General features: G+C 36.1%; 1 protein-coding gene across 2 annotated transcripts in view; it reads right to left on the bottom strand.

The window, feature by feature from the left end:
- Positions 1-549: 549 nt before the first annotated feature.
- Positions 550-23,775, bottom strand: part of LOC150089880 (uncharacterized) — a 134,183-nt gene continuing 110,957 nt past the window's right edge. For both annotated transcript variants that reach the window (XM_090368881.1, XM_090368883.1), the window contains exons 10-13: positions 22,833-22,976; positions 17,715-17,897; positions 16,431-16,576; positions 550-736 (exon numbers count right to left, since the gene is read on the bottom strand). In XM_090368881.1, coding sequence (XP_090225007.1) covers positions 566-736; positions 16,431-16,576; positions 17,715-17,897; positions 22,833-22,976 — 644 coding nt within the window. In that variant the 3' untranslated portion in view covers positions 550-565. The remainder of the gene's footprint in view (positions 737-16,430; positions 16,577-17,714; positions 17,898-22,832; positions 22,977-23,775) is intronic.

The raw sequence follows: 23,775 nt of genomic DNA, 5'->3' as shown, positions 1-23,775 counted from the left end.
CCACAGCAAATAAAGATAAAAGTACTTTTAAAATCTAATATCTGTATGGGCAGGAAATCCAATAAAATAGATAGTGATGATATGCACTAATGTAATGATAGAAAAGTTGGATGCAAGTTGGAGTAATATTCTGTTAGGTAACAGCTTTTCTTCATCAGGAAGAAATATTTGAATCAGTTAATATACAAGAAGTACTAATGCAAAAATAAAGTACCGGGGATGACTGGTATGAAACTTTCATTATCTGCACCCAATTTCCCATATCCGAAAAATTTACAGACACAAGAGAAAATTTTTCTCACTGTCTCACACATGCCCTTCTCATAGAAGAAAGTAGTATATTGATTACAGGATATGCAGTGATTACATTTATGAATACAAGATTAGGACAAGCAAGTGTATGAAAGACAGTGGTTACTAATATATTTATATATATATATACATCACTACCTTCTCAGTAGACAAATAATGATGTTATCTGTTAAGTTTGGTTCTTTTTTAAAGATAATGGAATATACAGTAACTCTGTAATTCTTCTGTAAGTACACATAGGCTATGGTCCAACTTATGTTAACTGTTGAGTGTGAATACCACCATTTTGAATTGCCAAGAGGAGGGTTCCAGCTTTATGGAGATTATCATCACTATTCACATCCACATCCATTGCTCCATGTACTACAGGATGAACCCCAGGTGCAGCTGGCATTGCTAAAATTGTCTCATCCTCCTCTTCATCCTTATAAAGAAAATCATGAATTTAAAATTTTCAAAAATGTATCTAAACATGTTCTTTACAGATATATCTAAATAATTTTAATAAAGTAGTGAAAAAAAAATGCAAAAAAATTGAAAAATTTTTAATGATCATTTTACAATACAATCCAGCAATGAACTTAACTGATACACAGAATCTAAAAATAACAATAGTATGCTATACTCATATGACACAAATAAACACTGCAATTGAACAGGTGATTTAACATTGATTATAAATGAACAGGTTATTTAGCATTAGTAGAGGCATATGATGCAAGGAAGCAAGCTTATGCAATACCGGCCAAAAAAAAAAAAAAGTCTTCTCATTTCACCCACCCATTTGCTCTAAAAGTTTGTCCAGTTCTTCCTTGAATTTATTTAAGATATCAACTTCCACAACAACAGATGGAAGTTTGTTTCAGCAATCAACCACCCACTGGCTAAAGGCAAACTTTTGCACATCTATTCTACAACTGTCCTTCCTCAATTTCAGTTTATGCCCCCTCAGGTTCGTAATTTGAGCAAGTGGAAGAATCCCATCAGCACTGAGCCTGCTCAAACCATTCAAGGCCTTATACACCTCAATCAGATTACCTTGCAGGTGCCTAGTCTCCTGATGCTGCAATTTGCAGAACTTAAGACTTTCTTTTGGTAAGGCACTCCTTTGTTCCCCTCAACCAACCTTGTTGCTTTTCTCTGTACTCGTTCTAGCAACTCTACATCCTTCCTAAAATGAGGCCTCCACACTTGTACACAGTACTCAAGGTGTGGCCTTACATTGCCTTATACGAAGGGATAATCACCTCCTTATCCCTGCTAGCAAAATTCCTGTATATCATTGACAAAACTCGATGACCTGCTCTGACCACCTGTCTGCACTGTTCAGAAAACTTCTGCCACACTATGGCCATAGATGCTGATGCGCCTAAAAAATTCCCAAACAAACAGAAAACTTCATATCTGACTGCACAATTGCCCCAGAACTTTTACATTCTCCACTACCCTGAGTGTAGTACCACAAAGTTGGTATATTTTTCTGGGGCTACTACTACCCATATGCAGTACAGCATTTAACATTGATTATAAATGAACAACTGATAATATATATTAGCAAGAGCTGTTTTAAACAAGTTAGTTAATGCATGCAGTGCATTTCATTTTATATGCATTCGATTTTATCTTAAATTAAATAATTTTTTTTCATTTTCTGGGATTAATAGAAATGAAAAGTAAACATACTTTTCATTTCTATTAAAACTTTATAGAACACTTAATAAAACTCTATAGTTTTATGTTTGCTAAACTTAGCCATTTAGTTTATTACAACTGTATAATATTTATTACTCTTCTTCTGTATTACTCTTTTTTTTTTCTTTTTTTTTTTTCTTTTTTTTTTTTAATTTTCTTTTCTCTCCATATACATCTATTTCTTCACAAGCAACATCACATTCACAAGTCTTGCATAACAATACACACAAAATATGCAAGGATTGTCTAAGCTAACAATACTGCATTACAACTATATTTAATCTTTGAATTTCTTTTTAGGCATGTTCGCATTTTTTTTTTTTTTTAATGAAAACTCCAAACACGAGATGTATTAGAACTTACAATATTTAGTACCATGCATGGGCTGAAGGTTAAGAGGTGAAAGAATATACTTGCTGACATTAGACTTGAATTTCCATATATTGTAATTTTCAGGAAATACATATGAAGGAGGGTAGTTCTAGAAAACAGAAGTTCAATGAATAAATGAGGAAGAAGAAAAGTGAGTTTGAAGTTGGACAATAAAAGGATATTGACTGGTTGCAGCACATGTTCAGATTGCATTGGAAGAGAGAGTGGGAATTACAGATGCCAGTTCAGAATAAAAACAGTGCCTGCGAAAGTATCTATAGAAAAGGTATGCAGCAGAAACATGTCTATGAGACAGAGAGTGAAGAGATTCTGTTTCAGATGAGTCATTAATTAACCTAACTGCTCTCTTCTGAATGGAATCTAGAAGCGTGAGAAAGGTTTTGGGAGCACTGCCCCAGATGTGGGAACAATATTTCATGGTAGGGCAGATTTGCAATTTGTATGGAGCGAACAGCTGTTTGGAAGAAAAGTAACACCGTGGGCGAAAGAGAAAACTCAATTTTTTAAATACAGAGTAAGCAATATTTGTAATGTGCTTATACCAAGAGAGATTAAAAGTCAGGGTAATCTGCAAGAGAGATATATGGGCAAAGGTAAAGAAAGCCAACATGAGAACCACAGGAAACTTTGGGTGACTTACTGGGAAAATTGGTTTGCCACTACCGCACTCTAGCACTGCTCGCTTGGTAAACAGATAGTAGGTGTTATTGGTCTGGAGCAGAAGTCAAGAATAATATATTGATTGACGTGTAGGCATGGCAAATGATGTACTGATTGGTGAGGGAAAACAACAGACAATAACATCAGTTTGGTCTCACTTGCTCTAAAATCAGAAGAACCAATAGTCACTTGCCCCAATGAACGCTTTCCATAATGGTGAAAAAAAAAAAAGTCAGAGTACCCTGACTTCCCATCACTCGGAATGTTACTACCTACTGAACCATTGACACCTTACCTATGCTACATAGGTCAACTAACTCTGCACTCTCGTACCTCACGTGGTCAATGGGTCGCATTCAGTTTTCATAGGGGTGGTCATAATTCAGCAATCACTCAGTGTGTATATATATATATATATATATATATATATATATATATATATATATATAAAAAGAATCTTTCTTTCTTTTGCTATTATTTCCTAATCTAACCTAACCTTTAAGGTTAGGCAGGAAATATAAGGAAACCTTTTCTATTATTTCCTAACCTACCATTTAAGGTTATGAAATATAATGAAAAGTAAAGAAACCTTTTCATTTTTTCGTAACTAAACCTAAATCAGTAATATAGTGAAAACACAAATTCCAAAAATCTGCTTTTAAAAATGAGAAAAAAAACATAATGAAGAACATAAAAATGAATGGAACAGTGCTTTTTCAGGAAAAAAAAAATCAATTTCATGAATACAAATCATATAGTTGGATCTCAATAACTATTCGCAATTTAATTAATAACATTCTGAAAAATATCTTCATCATTTTTCCCATAAATTTGACGCCACATATATTCATTCATGTGACCCATCAACATATCTTTACAGCTGCCATTTAGTCTTTTAGTCACACATTTTAGTCTCTTCCACTGGACTTCGATGTTATTCGTAGGTGTTCCTGTATGTGGATCTACAAAATGTTCCTCACGTTTCACCATTAAATGTTTGTAATTCTTTGTTTTTTTTTAACCCGTAATATGCCTATATCCACGCCGTTTATCTGTTATGATGGTAGTGTTTTTCTTCACTACTTTTCTAATAACGCTTGTTTGTTTGTTTGTTATTTGGTTTTTAGGAGCAAGAAACTAAGAAACATTAGAAACTAAGGCCATATTGCTCCGGGGATATGCGATGGTCATTCCCTGACCTTTCCGTATCCTCCGTATTTAGTGGTCATGGGCTCGAACCCCAGTCTAATCAAGAAGCGTGTGCTAGGCACTGCTGCTCCTGCCCACCTGGCTACGGAGGTGCTCTAATAATGCGTAAAAGAGCTTTTGCATTCAGATTTTTTATGAATTTCATGAACACGAATTTTGATTCTCTTTCAAATATTCCAAACACCCATTTCTTCTTAGCAGTTAAATTTTGTCATCTGTGATGTTTTGATTTTACCAATACAATTTCATCTGCTTCTACAGTTTTCCCTGATCCACCCAACTTAATGGGTTCAACTGCAATTTGCAAATATCTCTTAGTTTCTTATAAAACTTAATTGCTGTTACTTTCAAAATCTCCAGATGGAATGCTGTCATAGCTACTGGCATGCATACTGACCTAAAGTATATATTATACATTATCTTTTTTAATGGAAATTTTGTATTTTCCATAAAACTAAGTTTTAATAAAGAAACTCATGCAGAATATTTTTTACAATGCCAGAACTTTCCACATGACTCTGTTCATGATTTAATTAGTTTAAAATAATTATAATCGTTGCACTTAAAACAGTACAATTTCAGTCTTATTAATTTAGTTTTTATCAAAAAATCAGGCAACATTTTATTTTCCCTAAAAATTACTTCCATCTTTAAAAGATTTATCGATACTATTACCTGTTTACTGTTCATTACAAAACTAATAATGCACCGTTCTTTACTCATAAATAGAATAAATAAAAGAGAGCTATAATGCTCAATGAGTCCTACAGTTATATTAATATACAGGAATAAATAGGAATTTACCTCAATGCTTTTTTGTAGAATGCTTCACTACAATACTCTCCCAAATTCAATCAGACGTAAAATTGAAAAATGATGAACCTTTCCTCACAGATATATGAATGGTCCAACGTATCCACAATCATTAGTCAAGATCTCCCAACCCAACCACCAACACATCAAACCACCACCACCACATAACCCTGAGAGTCAGAAGACATCTTGTCTAATATTAAAGAAAGATCAGTTATTCAAAATTGGGTTAAATTATTTTAGCTAATTTAAAATTTTAACTTTTATATGCTATGATCATTTCATTGATTTTAATGATTTTAATATTAGACAAGATGTCTTCTGACTCTCAGGGTTATGTGGTGGCAGATTGATGTGTTGGTGGTCGGGTTGGGAGACCTTGACTAATGATTGCAGATATGTTGGACCATTCATGTCTGTGAGGGAAGAAGCCATTGAGTGATAATCTTACGTCTGATTGAATTTGGGAAAGTATTGTAGTGAAGCATTCTACAAAAAAGCATTGAGGTAAATTCCTCTTTATTTCTGTATGTTTACTCATAAATACACATCATAATGCCAACCAACGACTACATAGTATCTTGTCGTCTGTCACACCCACCACCAATCATGTCATCGTATGTCACGCCTATGTGTCAAACAATATATCGTTCTTAACTTCTGCTCCAGACCAATAACACCTACCGTATGTTTACCGAGTGAGCAGTAAATCAATTTTCCTGGTAAGTTACCCGAAGTTTCCTGTGGTTCTCGTGTTGGCTTTCTTTACTTTAGCCGATATATATATTTTTTTTTATGTGAACCCCAAACACAAGAGGTATTAGAACCTATAGTACTTGGTACCGTGCTTGGGTTGCAGGTTGAGAAGACGAAAGAAGATATTTGTAGACATTGGACTTGAACTTCTGTAGATTGTAATTTTCAGGAAATACGTATGAAGGAAGGTTGTTCCAGAAAACGGTAGTTGAATGAATAAACGACGAAGATGAAAAGTTGGTTCTGTGGGTTTGAAGTCGGACAGTAAATGGATGTTGGCTGGTGGCGGCACGTGTTTGGACTGTTTTGAAAGAGAGAGCAGGAATTATAGAAGCCAGTTCAGAAGAACAGTGCCCATGGAAGTATCTGTAGAAGAGGCATGAAGCAGAAACAGTACGTCTATGAGAAAGTGAGTGGAGAGACTCTGTTAGAGATGAATCATTAATTAACCTAACTGCCCTCTTCTGAATGGAATCAAGAAGCCTGAGAGAGGTTTTGGGGGCACTACCCCAGATGTGGGAACAATATTCCATGGCAGGGCGGATTTGCGATTTATACAGAGTGAGCAGCTGTTTGGAAGAAAAGTAACGCCGAGAGCGAAAGAGAAAACCAAGTTTTTTAGATGCAGAGGAAGCAATATTTGTAATGTGCTTGTGCCAAGAGAGATTAGAAGTCAGGGTAATCCCCAAAACAGATATATCATTTTGCCTAGAAATCGGAGTGTCACTAAAGATAAGCATAGGAGCAGAAGAATCCTTTTTGCGAGATATAAGACAAGACTGAGTTTTAGAAGGGTTGAAATCAACTAAGTTGTCTTTGCCCCACTGGAGAATTACCTGAAGATCGGCATTTAAGGAATTGGTAGCAGATTTTAGAGAAGTTGAAGCTGGTTGAACAGGGCAAAGTTTCTCAAAATGGAAAGTGGAATGCAATGTGCTATCATCGGCAAAACTATGGATAGGATTTCCAGTCAATGGAAGAAGGTCATTGATATACAGAAGGAAAAGAGTGGGGGAAAGAACTGAACCTTGGGGGCCACCGGCATTAGTCGAGAAGTTGGAAGACAGAGAGCCATCTACCATCACCCTCAGTGAGCGATCAGAGAGAAAACTGGATAACCAATTACTAAAAACAGTTGGCAAACCATAAGATGGAAGCTTGTTTAGAAGACCTTTATGCCAAACACGATCAAAAGCCTTTGATATGTCAAGAGCAACTACTTGTGTTTCACAGAACCTTTCCATTGAATTGGTCCATAAATGGGTAACATAAGCCAGAATATCACCAGTGGATCGACACTGATGGAATCCATACTGGCGATCGTTGATCAGACGGAAGGTTTCTAGGTAGTTTAAGAGTTGGCGGTTAATTGATTTCGCCATTACTTTAGAAACAGTAGAAGTAATTGCAATGGGACGATAATTGGATGGGAGGGATTTGTCACCCTTTTTAGGAACTGGCTGGATATGAGCAAATTTCCAAGCAGAAGGAAAAACACCTTTGGAATAAGAAAGTGAAAAAAGGCGGCAAAGAATAGGAGTAAGTTCAGGAGCACAGGTTTTGAGAACAAGTGGAGAAATACCATCAGGACCTGAAGCTTTCTTAGCATCAAGATTCATCAAAATCCTTCTGATATCCTTTTGACGGAAGACCACAGGAGGCATTGAATGGAGCATGTTGGGAGGTGTTTTACCAAGATCATTAATACATGAGCTGGAAGAAAAATGGGATGCTAGCAGGTCAGCTTTATCCTTGGCTGAAGTGACAACAGAACCATCTGATTTTGACAGAGGTGGGAGCAGAGATGGGCAAAAGTTGCGGCCAATAGCTTTGGCAAGAGACCAGAATGCTCGGCTACCATTAGGGCAAGAAGCAAGTTTTCTACTCTTAGCCTGTTCAAACTCTAGTTTGGACTGGTTAATAACTGCTTTACAATTGTTGCAAGCTTTGGTGTAGGCAGAAAATGAAACTGAAGAATTAGAAACAAGCCAATTACGATATGCAACATTCTTCTCTTGAACAGCCTTAGAACATTTATTGGAAAACCAAGGTTTAGATAAAGGACGAGATTTTAAAGTGGAGTGTGGGATAAAGGATTCCATTCCTGCAAGAATAATTTCACTGACACGATCTGAGCAAACGTTGACATCAAAAGTTTTGAAACAGTAATCCGACCAAGGAAAAGAAGAAAAGAAGTTTCGCAGGTCATCCCATTTTGCATTCTTGTAATGCCAAACAACACGAGGTTGGGAGTAGCCATGAGATAAAGGTTCCATTGGAGAAGAGACAATCACCAAGTTGTGATCTGAAGTGCCTAAAGGACCTCTCACTTCGACCGTGTACTTAGAAGGGTTGTTTGTGAGAAAAAGATAAAGCGTATTGGCTGTATGATTAGGATTGTCCGGTATTCTTGTAGGTAAATGAACAATCTGTGCTAGGTCATTAGTAATTGCAAAAGCCTCAGCATCTCGACTGCTGGGTCGGTATGACTAGAAAACGGAAGCCAGCTGGAGTTTTGAACATTAAAATCACCAAGGAAAATTACCTCACTGTTAGGAAAGTTGGACTGGTTTAAAATCAAGTTGCAAAGAGAGGAAGTCAAAGAGCTCCAAGTGATTAGTGGAGTTGGGAGAACGGTAGAGACAACAAATGAATTTTACACAATGAGGTAGAGAGATGTTAAGCCAGAGAAGATCAAAGAGAGTAGATTCCAAATTGCCAAGTCTCTGACAGGGAATTTCAGAACGGAAATATGCACAAGTACCACCTTTGAGGCGAAAGGAATCATACAGCGAATAATTTGGGCATCTGAGATGAGCAGTAGTTGAATCAACCGATAACTGAGATTCTGTCAGAAAAAGTACATGGGGTTTGGCAGACTGCAAGTGGAAATGGACATCGTTGAGATTAGAATTGAGACCACGTATATTTGTGAAATGAATTAGGAAGTCCTTGGGAGGTTTAGATCTTTTTGCAGATAAGCTTGCTCTATTAGTTTGACAATTCATGGTGTATTCAATAGTAAGAAAAAGTGGGTGGGACATGCTGTATGAAGTAATGAAATTTTTGGTTATGGCGTACACATGGTAAGAATATACTCAGATTTTTGACATAACGTGGCCTCGGCAATGCTCCCCGCATACACACTACTTGGACTCCCTCCAGTCACTATCTGGCAGAGTAGAGGTAGCAAGATTATACTAGCTGATCTGGAAGCCTCCTAGAGAGTTACCAATAGGTTCGGTCCGGTGTACTAACTAGCGGCCAGCCTGGGAACACTGTTTGAGAGCTGTACCCTCGAAATGTAAGGAATATTGGCTCTCGCCACGACGTTCATCATAACCTCAAAAGTCATCAATCATACTGCATGATGGAAGAGATAGGGAAGGGTTGACCGGAACTTAGCTCTAGAGACTAAACATGGGTTCCACCACTTCAAGCCTCCAATAAGCAAAGTGGTGGTATTTCACTGGTTGATGAGAGTCATCTACCACCTAGTACTGCCTGGTAACATAGAGGGGCGGCGTTTCTCCATGTGGTGTGGGCGCCACACCTCGACCCCTGCTTACGTTGGTTCACACCAGGGTGGTCACCCACCATGTACTTGTGCATGGAGGTTATACCCAGGATTACTAACAGTTCCACCATCGTGAAGGTGCAAGCAGAGGATTTGGCTGACACAGACCATCCAGACTTCGCCGAAATTGGGTCCACTTGACTTGAGTGTCACCCGAATATCAGTTCCATCAGCGTTTTAGACTCCCAGATAGCAAGTACAGCTTGTCTGGCATATCTGAGAGAATGTCTGTGACAACCTCAAGGACCAATATGATTTTGCCTAGAAATCAGAGTGTCATCGAAGACAAGCATAGGAGCAGAAGAGTCCTCTGTGTGACATATAAGACAGGACTGAGTTTAAGAAGAATTGAAATCAACTAAGTTATCTTTGCCCCCACTGGAGAATTGCCTGGAGATCAGCATTTAAGGAATTGGTAGTGGATATTCAAGAAGTTGAAGTAGTGGAGAAGTTACAAGACAGAGAGCTATCTACCATCACCAGAAGTGAGCAGTCAGGAAGAAAACTGGATACCCAATTACAAGAAAACAGTTGGCAAACCATAAGATGGAATCTTATTCAGAAGACCTTTATGCTAAACATGATCAAAAGCCTTTGAAATGTCAAGAGCATCTGCTTGAGTTGAACCAAACTTTTCCATTGAATTTATCCACAGATGAGTAACATAAGCCAGGATATCACCAGTGGATTGGCACTGATGGAATCCATACTGATGATCATTGATCAAATGGAAAGTTTCTGGATAGTTTAAGAGTTAATTAACAGTTAATTGATTTCCCCATTACTTTAGAAAGAGTAGAAGTAAGTGCAATGGGACGATAATTGGATGGGAGGGATTTGCATATTCTAAGCATCTATTGTCTTCTCCATGTCAGCCCATCCATATTTAACAGAAGAACTCCCAGTGGACACATTTTCATGAAATTTTGTATTTGAGCTTATTTCAAAATATTTGTCAAGCCAAACCAAATTCATTAAAATTGAACAAACAGAAAACTGGAAATTATTTCTTTTTTCTATACATTTTTTATGAGAAAAATAAGAAATTCATAAGTTTATATGTAGTTTTAGACAGCCCATGCATGCTTCATGTGTATCATTATGCAAGATATGAATATGATGTCGCTTGTGAAGATATACAAGGTGTGGCTGTTACATAATGAGACTGTACATGCATCCACTTGTGAAACAAAGGTACAGCAGTTAACCTTGATGTGACCACCAAATATGGAGGATGCGGAAAGGTCAGGGAATGACCACCGCATATCCCCGGAGCAATATGGCCTTAGTTGCTAATGCTCCTAAAAAAAAAAACAAATAACAATAACAAGTTAACCTTGAACCTTTTCCTGGTTGTCTGTTAAGCCACGTTCCAACACGCTCATTTTCTTTGCAGTGAGACAGGTTTCATTACCATGCATTTTTGCAGTGTCAGAAAAATGACAGACAAAAGAACTGAACAACAAATGAACCTCAAAATTCTAAAAAAATGTAAAGAAAACACCAATTGAAATCAACTTGATGTAACAACTCATATGAAAGTTATGAGTTGTTACATCAAATTTATAAGGAAAATACTGTCAAGAGCTTATAAGTTTGAATGGCATAAAAGATTTTTAAAAGGAAGGGAGTGAATGTGGTAGATGATGAATGACCAGGACATCTGGAATCCATGAAAACTGATGAAAATGTTGACTGAGTAAAGACATTGATTAAAATTGACTGTCATTTAAGCATTAGAATGGTTACATCAGAACACAATATGGACAGAGAAACAGTTAGACAATTTTTAACTTAAAATTTAAGCATGAGAAAAGTGTGCCAAGATGGTGCCAAAAATTTTGAACGAAGATCAAAGAATGAGAAGACTAGAAGTTTGTGAAGATGTTTTGAAAAAAAATTGATGACCCAGACTTTCTAAGTACTGTTTTGAAAGTTGGCTGTTCTAGTGTGAGAAATGAGCCCAGAAATTAAAAGACAGTCAATGCAGTGGGAGAGAAAACAATCCCCCAGACCAAAAAAGCAAGAAATGTCAAAATTAAAAATGAAAACCATGCTTCTTGTTTTCCTCAACATTAAAGAAATTATTAAGGCTGAATACATCCCACCAAATCAGACTGTCAATCAAACATACTACATTGATGTTCTGACAAGGCCGCATGGAAAAATTCAAAGGAAGAGACCTGAATTATGGAAGAATGGTTGGATGCTCCATCAAGACAATGTTCCAGCACACAACATTCTCTCTGTTCACCAGTTTCTAGAAAAAAAACAAATCCCTGTATGTGAACATGCACCCTCACAAGACCTAGCACCTTGTAACTTTTGTCTCTTTCATAAACTGAAAAGTGTGCTTTAAGGGAACTCATTTTCAGTCCATTGAAGACATTCAGAAAAAAAATATTTAAAGCATTAAAAGGGCTTACAGAAGATGACTTCCAGAAATGTTTCTGTGCTTGGAAGAAACATATGAAACAGTGTATGCAAGCCCAATGCAATTATTTTGAAGGAGATAATTTGTAAGGTACAAAATGTTTCATTATATTTATTTTATTGCAAGGGTCTCGTTATTCAATAGCCATACCTCGTACATATATACAGGAAAGAGACTTAAAAAAAAAGAAAATAATATGGGAGGAGAGTAATAAATATTATATAGTTGTTATTAAACTAAATGGCTAAGTTTAGAGAATGTAAGCTTAAAGTTTTATTAAGTATTCTATAAAGTTATTATCTTAGTAATTAATTGATAAGGAAATAACTACATTTTCATTTCATTTCCATTAATCAGAGTAAATGAAAAAAATAATTTAATTTAAGATAAAAAATCGAACTGCCTGAAACATAACATACTGTGTACATTAACTTTTTGTTTCCATACAAATTGTATGGAAAAAGAAATAATAATAATTTTCTATTTTGTCCTATTTTAATGCAATTTTATTTGGCAAAACAAATGTTTTTAACACGTCCTAGTACAAAATTTCATGACAATCCATCCACAGGGAATCTTCTTTCTGTTATGTGCAAATGAATGGACATCGTGAAGACAACAGATGCTTAGCATATATACTCTTATGAGCCAAAATATTATTGAAGTCACCAATCAGCACAGCATATATAGTGAGTGACGGCACAGATAGTGCCTGTCAGTTCATCAGTATAAAACCTATGCAATAGGAAATGAGAAGAACCTGATGGAGTTTGAAAGGGGAATGATCTGTGCTGTTAGGAGCCAGTATCTCAGCAAACACAGGCATTGTAGACTGTTTGATAGATGCTGAAAATGTGGCAGCAATGGTCTGAAGAGGGACACACAACCACCCAATGTGCTGGGATGGGGAGTTCCCCACTCGTTGTCAGTCGAGGTGAAAGACAAGTTTGCACATGCTGTCTAAGACAAGAGACGGCTCACGATTCCTCAATTACCAGCAGACTACAACTAGAGCACACAATGAAACTATTTCTGAACATACCATATAGTGAATGCTTTTGTGGATAAGACTACAGAGTAGGCAACCTGTTCACATAACCATGCTAACCAACCATCATCAAACCTCTCTCTCTGCAGTGGGCACAGGAGCAGCTGTTTGTTTGTTTGTTTGTTATTTGGTTTTTAGGAGCATTAGCAGCTAAAGCCATATTGCTCCTGGGATATGCGGTGGTCATTCCCTGAACTTTCCGCATCCTCCGTATTTGGTGGTCACGGGCTCGAACCCCGGTCTAATCAAGAAGCATGTGCTACGCACTGCTGCTCCTTCTCACCCGGCTACAGAGGTGCCGATACAGGAGCAGCATTCCTCAACATTGGACTACTGGAAAAGAGTTGCCTAGATTGATTGTTTGATTGATTTTGGTTTTAATGGTGCATTGGCAGCTAAGGCCATAACGTGCCAAGTCAACAGTTGCATAGTCTAATGAATCAAGGTTCTAGCTCCATCATACCAATGAGCAGTTGCGTATTTATTGGCAACCATGTGAACAGCTGCAACCAGACAGCATGGTTGGCATTAGCATTACTTGAGGCATACAATGCAAGAAAGCAAGCTTATACGGCATCAGCCAAAAAAAAACTTCCCATTTCACCCATCTGGTCACACCAAATGTTTGTCTAGTTTGGCCTTAAATTTGTTTAAGCTATCAACTTCCACAACAACAGATGAAAGTCTGTTCCTGCAATCAACTACCCGCTGGCTAAAGGCAAACTTCCACACATCTATTTTACAGATGTGTGGATTTGAGGATTCAAACCTCAATTTGACTCTATGCCACCTCAACTGCATAATCTGAGCAAGAGGAAGAATCCTATCAGCACTGAGCTTGCTCAACCCATTCAAGGCCCTATACACCTCAATCAGATCATCTTGCAGGTGCCTAGTCTCCAGATGCTGCAATTTCAGAACTTAAACCTCTCTTGAAAAGAGCAACCCTTTGTTCCCCCTCACAAATCTCATTCCCTTCTCTGTACTCATTCTGGCAGCTCAACAACCTTCCCTAAATTGAGACCTCCAAACCTGTTTGAAGTACTCAAGGTATTGTGGCCTGACCATTGCCTTATACAAAGGGATAATCACCTCCTTATCTCTGCTAGCAAAATTCCTGTATATCATTGACAAGACCCCATTCCCCAGGTCTTTTTCATTCTCCACCTCCCTGAGTGTAGTACTGCATAGTTGGTATGTTACTCTGGAGTTACTGCTACCCATATGCAGTGCTTTGTATTTGTCAATGTTAAACTATAGTTGCCACTTCTCAGCCCATCTGCCTAACTTTTCTAGATCCTATTGCAGTAGCATACTGTCTTTACTGTCATTAACAACCCTGCCAACCTTTGCATCATCTGCAGACTTGGACATTATGCCTAATATACCTTCATCAATATCATTGATAAATACATAAAACAACAATGGGCCCAACACCAAACCATGGGGGCCTCCACTAATAACATTAGTCCACGTAGAGCAGTGTCCATTTATTACTGCTCTCTGCCATCTCCCACTCAACTATCCATAGCAGCAACTTGCCCTTAATGCCATACCGCTCCAATTTGTACAGCAGTTTTCCATGTGCAATAGTATCAAAAGCTTTTCTGAAATCCAAGTATATGATATCAAAATTGCTTTTTACATCCAGTTCCTTTGTGAACAAAACATCATAGTATCCAATCAAATTGGTCACACTAGACAAACCCATGTCCCTTAACAGACCCTTAACAAACCCATGCTGTGTCTGAACTATAACTGCAGCCTTGTATAGATGATCCTGCTATGCTTCTTTAACCAATGACTCCATTATTTTCCCCAGAATAGAAGTTAAACTAACAGGTGTGGAATTACTCGTGTCACTCTTTGATCCCACTCTGTGAATTGGGGATACAGTTGCACATCTCCAGTCCATGGGGACCTCCCCTAAATCTAAGGATGATCTCTAATTATAGCTAATGGTTTGCTTACTTCCTTTGCTGCCTCCTTTGATATAACTGGATAGATTCCATCCACCCAGATGCCTTTCTTATGTTTAACTTCAACAATTTCTCCTTCCACTTTGCTCTGAGTTATTACAAAATCATTTAGTTTCCTGTTCAGTTTGATAAATCTCTGGCCTCCACTTCCCTACAGAATTCTTCATTTGAGCAGGATAATCAACAGTAAAACCATCAATATCAAGTGGACCAATCTGATTCATCCCCTTCCTTCTAAAGTTTACATAAGTAAAGAAGTCTTTGCTGTTTTTCTTTGCATCCCTTGCCAAAGATTTCTCGTAATCTGCTTTCACCTGCCTAACCTCCTTTGTGACTTGATTACAGACTACCTTATATCTACCATAGGCTTCTGTGTCACCTTATAATTTATATGCATCCCATGCAGATTTCTTCTCTGCCATGAGTCTCATTAGTTCACCTGACATTCATTTAGGTCTACACCTTGAAGAGTATTTCTTAGTTGGTATGAAATGCTTAGTAGCTTCTATCATTAATGCCTTGAATGCCATTTAGAGTGGCATTCAAGGAATTCACTGAAATTCCAATTCAACAGCTAATTCTAAATGCTGTTACCAACAGCATTTAGAATTAGCTTATGTCACACAGAACTGACTCAACATTGCACTGTCAATCCTTTTCAACTGGATGCACTGCCTTAGATTTTGTGTGTTTCTTATCTAACAGCATAACCCATTCTCCGTTTCTATCCTGTCTATCCTTTCTGTACACATTTTACTCCCCAAATTCCAATTCTGCATTTCTTACATCTGTGTGACACCACATCTCTGATATCCCAACAATATCCACCTTTCATGTCTTGAGCAGCACTTCAAATTCATCAAATTTATTTACTATACTCCTAGAATTGGTGTACATGTACTCCTAGCATTGGTATACAAGTATACATACACCTGTTCTTACTCTTAGTTACTCTAACACAGCCCATGTATTTACTTGTTCCATGATGACTCCAGCAGTTCTTGAAATCCCCAGCCCATTGCTTTCTAGGCTGTTGGTCATTCCAATAGAAGCAATGCAAGATTACTTTCACCTCTGTCTGCAGCTACTGTTAATCTGTTGGTCTATGAAGTCCCCCAAGCTAGCAGTTTTCCGACCCACCTAACATTTCCTTGATAGCATCATATTTACCTATACATTTTTAATCAATAATTTTTATAATATATATAATATCCCCAGGGGCTCACATCTGATGAGTATGGGCTTGGCACACCCAGGGTCCCAAGCTGGATATCATCATTCTTCTCTTTCTTGGTGACTCTCTCTCTCTCTCTCTCTCTCTCTCTCTCAGGGGTAATTCAGAATTTTTTTTTTTTTTTTTTTTTTTTTTGGCTGGTGCAGCATAAGCCTCAGGCTTTCTTGCACAATATGACTAATAATAATAATAATAATAATAATAATAATAATAAAGATTAAATCCCAGATATGTTACCAATACATAAAAAGGATAATTGTACATTTACAGATGTTTTATTCAAACTTAAACAATTAATTGTTCATACACATTGTAAAACTCACATCATTAAATCCAAAACACTCAGCCATATCTTTTTCTTTTTGTTCTAGCCTCCTGCGGACCATCTCTGCTTCTCTACGTGCAAGTTCTGCTGGATCTACTATGGGCATCTCTGGATTTTCAGATGTATCTTCTTTGCCATCTTCATCTGCAAAAAACAATAAGAATATATAACTCTATAATTGAATATATTTACTTTAAATACATTTGCAAGAAAATGGAAATAGGGATCAAAATACAGAGTTGAATGTAAGAGAAGGATAAAAAAAAAAAAAAAAAAAAAAAAAAAAAGAGATATCCAACAGAAAAGCAATCTTTAAACGATTCTGAACAGATATAAGGTAGTATTATTGAAGGCAACTAAGAAACTATACAGAAAGATGTAGTGAGAAATCGGATCCATTCCAAATGGGACAACAAGTGGACACACAACCTATTCTCAAAAGTTCCAAGACTGCAATAGAAAGCAAAAAGGACTGAATTAAAAAAAACACAAGATACTTAAGAAATGCAGTCATTTGTTTCTTTCAGAATAGTTTCCCCTTCACTGATACATTTTCAGCATTGCTGAAAGTCACTGACAGCTCTGTCACATCCATTCAAATGGATTATACATCTATATAGTAATGATTTTTCAATGCTCTGACCCAAAAGAAAAAAAAAAAAAAGAAAAAAAGCCTGATTGACAGTCCTGGTGACTATGGAGCATAAGGTAAAAACAATGTAACTGCTGAATGGATACTGCTTTAAATAGCAGTATTCATCCGTGTGTGTGTGTGTGTGTGTGTGTGTGTGTGTGTGTGTGTGTGTGTGTGTGTGTGTGTGTGTGTGTGTGTGTGTGTGTGTGTGTGTAAAAACAAGCTTCCTGTACATATAGTATTTTGTGACCATTCTGTATTCTGATTAGCTTTTTTTCTTACTATAATACCCCTAGTAATATCCACCATAATATCAATCCTTTTAGACTTCTTTATTACTTTCAAAGATCTATGCAAATCTGTAATAGGTTTCCTTGGAACATGAATAATACCACCAGTTTCATAAAACATTTTTAGCAAAACAGAAAATAGTCTGAAGTGCACACCACATTTTTTACAATTACAAAACAAAAGAGAAATAAGATACATGACTGAAAACTACTAGATACGTGTTCTGTGACACAAAACAATACAGTGTTATAATTATATAACAACAGTGTCATAACAATACAGTGTTATAAATATATCTACATCTGAGTTAGTAAAAGTTATACAGAGTATTAAAATATTTTCAGTAAGTTTACATACCTTCATTTGCCCTTTTTAACCGGCAAGATCGAAGTGGTCGTCCTTTTCTTGATGCTCCAACTGATGTTTCAAGCATAGTTTCATCTACTGCCTCATCTAGATCCCTTCCCCTTCGCCTTCTTGAATAACGTCCTTCTTGTACAACAGTCTGCTCCTCAGGTTGTTTTATTGAATTTTCACTTCCTGCATAACATATTTATGGAAGACGTCACTTCACATATTCATTAAGCCAAATTTTTTTTAAATAACACTTTTTATTAATCATCATAATATTTATTCAAAAGAAAGTTACTCCATAAGTGAGCAGGAAGAAAAATAAATAGCTTATTACACACCAAACCAACACCAACATGCATACAAGACGTTTATTTCTAATACCTGGTTCATCCGAACCAGAAAATGATTCTGATATTTGCTCAAAGCCAGGAGAACTCTGAATCTAAGGCAATACCAGTAATCATTCTTGTTTAGTTTTCAGAGACAGGTAAATTAAGTATATGTTGTATATAGGTTGGTAATGTTTCAATATACAGCTTATCTACTACAACCCATGATATATACATTCTGAAAGAATGGCACATAGTACAAAAATGCACACTTATATTGTGTATCTTTTCATATAACAGGTTCCATAAAAGTTTCATATAGGTTCCATAAAAGTTATAAAATGTCAATACTTACCTCAATTTTCAAAATTATTTTTATAAATACACATTTATAGTACTATAAGCATAGAACTCCAAGTGATTATTCCCCTAGAACTCTGGCACATGAATAATGATTCTCTCTTTACCTCCTTTAAAAACTGACAACCTGTTGGTAATATCACTGAATCAGAGCAGTCTACACTTGATCATTCCCCCCTGAGTCCTGATTCAAGAGTACATCACCTGGCAGGCCACTAGATATTTGAAATTCCCTGACAAGTCTGCAGTTGTATCTATCTCTATGGAAGCGATTCATTTCTTCAGCAATTCAATGTCATCCAGCAATGCACAAAGATTTAATTTTAGCTTGGTACACTCCTTTCATTTCAACACACAGAAGGGAATCATCTATTAAACTAGGATTAGCTACTTAGACTGACCTTTGAATACAAGCCATAGACTGTACAAGTGATGAATTCATGACTCACAAGGGAAACTGCTTATGGTCATGCCTGTCTAAATCATGATATCCAGTGATGAAGCATTCAATGTGAACCATGTATCAACTATTATTAAAGTAAAAAGTGTGTAATTTTTGTTGACTACAGAATTAACTTTACAAAATATTACAGTAATTAAATTAACAAACTATTACAAATATTAAACAGATAACAAAATATTACAAATATTAAACAGATAACAAAAATTAATCTATTACTGAAATCTAAGAATCTAAACTTTAGTATTAGCATTATTAGAGGCATATGATGCAAGAAAGCAAGTTTATATAGCATCAGCCAAAAAAAAAAAACTTCCCATTTCATTCATCCAATCACTTCAAATATTTGTTTAGTGGAGAGATTGTCAGATCAATTTACAAAATACTAAACAGAAAACTTTACAAGCTTACAGTATTTTAAATAAAATTAAATTAAATTTACAAAGTATTACAAAAATTTATAAAATAATAAAAATTAAATTACTATTCAACTGCTAATACAAGCCTTTTATAATTCACAAGACTTCATATACTTAGATTTCAATAAAGTTTTTGACACTATTCCATATGAAAGACTGCTGTACAAATTGAAACAGTGTGACATTAGAGGCAATTTGGTGCTATGGATAAAGGGATGCTTAAGTGGTAGAAAACAGTGACTGGTTATAATGGCCACTGCTCTTCCTGGACTAATGTTATTAGTGAAGTCCTTCAGAGTTCAGTGCTGGGTCTCCTACTGTTTTTAACATTTATTAACAATACTGATGAAAACATATCAAGTTTAATGTAACGTTTGCTGATTATACAAAGGTTGGCAGTGTCATTAATGACTTGTAGTAGTAGTAGCACCCAATTTGGTTCTATTACATTCAAAGTAGTGGAGAACAAGAAAAAAAAAAAAAAAAGACATAGGGGTAACTGTACAGTCTAATATGTAGTTCTCTGAGCAGTGCAGACAAGCAGCTAGGGCAGTTCATATGATTCCATTGATGATATACAGAAATTTGCCAGCAGCAACAAAGAAGTGATTATCCTATGGTATAAGGCAATGGTTAGGCTGAAGTGGTTAGTGGCTGAATGGTTAGGCTTCAGTACATCACACAGTACAACTCAAGAGAGTGCTTGGATGAACAAGTACAGGTGTCTGAGTCTTCCAGACCTGTACTTGTAAATAATGGAAGTCTTATTTTAGAAATGATGTGGATCTGTTGGAATGGTGCAGAAAAGAGCAATAAGATTAGTTGGGAAACAATAGGGTATTCGTACCAGGAAAGACTCTTTGGTTCTGCAAATTGCAGCGTTTGGAAACCTGGCACCTGCAAGGAGACCTGACTGAAGTGTTTAAACTTTAAATGGGTTCAGTAAACTAAACGCTGATGGCATTCTTACTCTTTCTCAAATGATGTATATAAAGACATAAATTTAAACTGAAAAAAGGATGGCTGCAGGACAGATTTGAAAAATTTGCTTTCAGCCAGAGAGTAATTAATTGTTTGAACAAACTTGCATACAGTGTTGTTGAAGTGGGTACTTTGAATAAATTTAAGGAAGAATTACATAAATTATTAGAGAGAAATAGCAGATGATGTGGGCAGTGATTTTTTTTTTTTTTTGTCTGTATAAGTTTGCTTTCTTGCATCATTTGCCATCACTAATACTAATTATAAAACAGGAGCACACAGAAGCATATGTGATCACTGTAACTGCCAACTACCTTATTTATTTTGGCTTCAGTAAAGTATCTGATATGGTTTCACATGAAAGGATACTATACAGTATTATATAAACTGAAGCCAGTTGGTATTACGCGTAAAATCCTTCACTGGATTGAGAACTGGCTGAAAGATAGGAAACTGATGGTAATCAAAAATAAACACTCTTCAAAGCAGTGTACCAAGTGGATAAGTGCTGGGCCACTCTTGTTTCTAATCTTCCTTAAAGACATTTCAAGGGGTTACAAGGAAAGCAGTGAAAGTTCGCTGATAATCTGAAGGTAGGAAGGGCAGTTAACAACCAGAACCAGACTATACTGGTTAAAAATGAAACTTAGGTTGAGTTGCAATTATGGTCAGAAAAACGGCAACCAAAGTTTGATGTTCCTAAATGTGAGGTTTTCACCTGGGAAAAACATAAATCCAAGAATTACTTTAAATGAGGAGCTCATGTCAGTCAGGGGCTAAATACATCTCAATAAACTCTGTCCATGAGATGTCCCCATTACAAGAAATTCAAAGTGAAATAATGGGGACTTTTTTTTTTTTTTTTTAAGCAGGTGCAGGTCCATTTCCTTGCAAAGAGGCAATAGGACCATCAGATTGCAGCAGAGGTGGGAGTATTGATGGACATAAGTTGTGACCAATATCTCTGACAAGAGATCAGAATGTTCAACTACCATTTGAACAAGCAAATTTTCTACTCTTGGCATGTTCTCTGCTCCTATGCTTATCTTTAGTGACACTCTGATTTCTAGGCAAAATGATATATCTCTTTTGGGGATTACCCTGACTTCTAATCTCTCTTGGCACAAGCACATTACAAATGCTTCCTCCGCATCTAAAAAACTTGGTTTTCTCTTTCGCTCTCGGCGTTACTTTTCTTCCAAACAGCTGCTCACTCTGTATAAATGGCAAATCCGCCCTGCCATGGAATATTGTTCCCACATCTGGGGTAGTGCCCCCAAAACCTCTCTCAGGTTTCTTGATTCCATTCAGAAGAGGGCAGTTAGGTTAATTAATAATTCATCTCTAACAGAGTCTCTCCACTCGCTTTCTCATAGACATACTGTTTCTGCTGCATGCCTCTTCTACAGATACTTCCATGGGCACTGTTTTTCTGAATTGGCTTCTATAATTCCTGCTCTCTCTTTCAAAAAAGTCAGAACACGTGCTGCCACCAGCCAACATCCATTTACTGTCCAACTTCAAACCCACAGAACCAACTTTTCATCTTCCTCATTTATTCATACGTATTTCCTGAAAATTACAATCTACAGAAGTTCAAGTCCAACGTCAACAAATATCTTCTTTCGTCTTCTCAACCTCCAACCCAAGCACTGTACTAAGTACTTTAGGTTCTAATACCTCTCGTGTTTGGGGTTCACATAAAAAAAAAAAAATATATTCACAATCGAGTTTGGACCGATTGACAACTGTTTTACGATTGTTGCAAGCCTTAATGTAGGCAAAAAATAATCCTAGAGATTTGGATACAGGTAAATTACAATGTGCTACTTTCTTATCTGGAAAAAAACTGATAACTTTAAATTAGTTTATTTATAATGTTGAGCTTATTTACAGACAATATTTTTGAACTCACTAAACATTTGGGATTGCGAAATCAAGTCATTTCAAAATACTACACATGACTGCCTTCAGACTGAAACACTTTTGTTTCATTTCTATCTGAAGGCAGTTGCATTTTGAATTGACTTTAAAATATAATCTGAAAGTAAATTCAGACAAATCATCTGTAAATAATATTAATTTATTACATTTGAATGTTCTGGATGAGAATGGTGTTTCTCACCATTGCAGGAAGAAACAACAAACAAATGGTTTCTTTCAGAACATGGAGGTTAGGTATTATACTTATAAATTTAGTCTAATTTTAATTGTTAACTCCCATGTCATATCTTTCACTCAACATATCAAAAATAAAAAAATCCATACATACACATGTACTTAATTTCATATGTCATGTACTTAATTTCTCTGGCATGATTATAGGATTCCACAGTGAATCCAGAAACACTGCTTCCACACACAAATATTCTCCATAACTTATTAAATTTATCATGCGGGTTAAAAGTATCTCTCATTTTAACTGTTTACTATTCCACACTATGCCTTTCTCTCAAACATATAGGAATTTTTCTTGTTTTATGTATTTCTGGTTCTCATTGATATTATTAATTCAGATTCAAGAAAAAAAAACATAGTTAAATTAAAATATTCATAAAAATATAATACCTACCTGGAGTTAAACCAGTAGGAGCTGTTGCTTCATTAGGGAGGGGATATTTTCTTGGTCTTCCTCTTCGACGTGGAGTTGATGGTGGGGGTGGAAGCGGGGGTACTGATGGTTGTGAAATAATAGAGGAGGTGTTGTGAGATATATCTGTTAAGCAAACAGAGTCCAATAAATGAATACATTCATAGCAAGAGATGAATAAATAACATTATTCAAATATAAAGTTTCAAAATGTAAAATTTATCTATTCTAAAAGTTTTAAAAAACATCTCTGAAGCAATCAACTAATTTCTTAACTTGAAGTAAATCCAGGCATAAATGCTCAGATTTTAAATACAAAAATTTAAATTCTTTGAAAAGAAATAATTTAAATTATTTTTTCTCCATATTATCGGTGTACTATTATTTTGAATACTGTAATTACTAATGCTGATTTGATGATCCCAATCTATCAGTCTTGTCTACAGGGTGCTGGCAGCTTTGTTTGTGAAAATGTACATTGGTTTATAGTTAGGCAGTAAGTGTGCATTGGTTTATATTAATATAAACCAATGTTTATATTTATGTTTTGTTTGTGAAAATGTACATTGATTTATAGTTAGTATATTAATATAAACCAATGCACAACAAATGCTACTCTAATAGCATTTGCTGCTACATGCAGTCACAAAGATGGCACACAGTATAATTATTTGATAAAGTTTCAGTATAGTATTAGGAAGGTACAAGTTGTAAAGATAAAACTACTCAATGACAAAAGCATTTATATTGCAAATATGCTGAAACAGAACAACTTGTTTAACTCTTGCCTGAAGTATGTTACAGGATATGTTGGTAACACCCTGTGGCGCTTTCCTGTATGTCAGTCAGAGATTGAATACTATCTCAATAAACCCTGTCAATGACATATCCTGTAACCACTATTAAGGTTTGGAGAATCGTTGGT

This window comes from Mastigoproctus giganteus, chromosome 2 (assembly GCF_048544385.1).
Source record: "Mastigoproctus giganteus isolate SK-2022 chromosome 2, ASM4854438v1, whole genome shotgun sequence".
Lineage (NCBI taxonomy): Eukaryota > Metazoa > Arthropoda > Arachnida > Uropygi > Thelyphonidae > Mastigoproctus > Mastigoproctus giganteus.
Note: the sequence above shows the minus strand (reverse complement) of the source record. Positions and strands in the feature narration are given on the sequence as shown.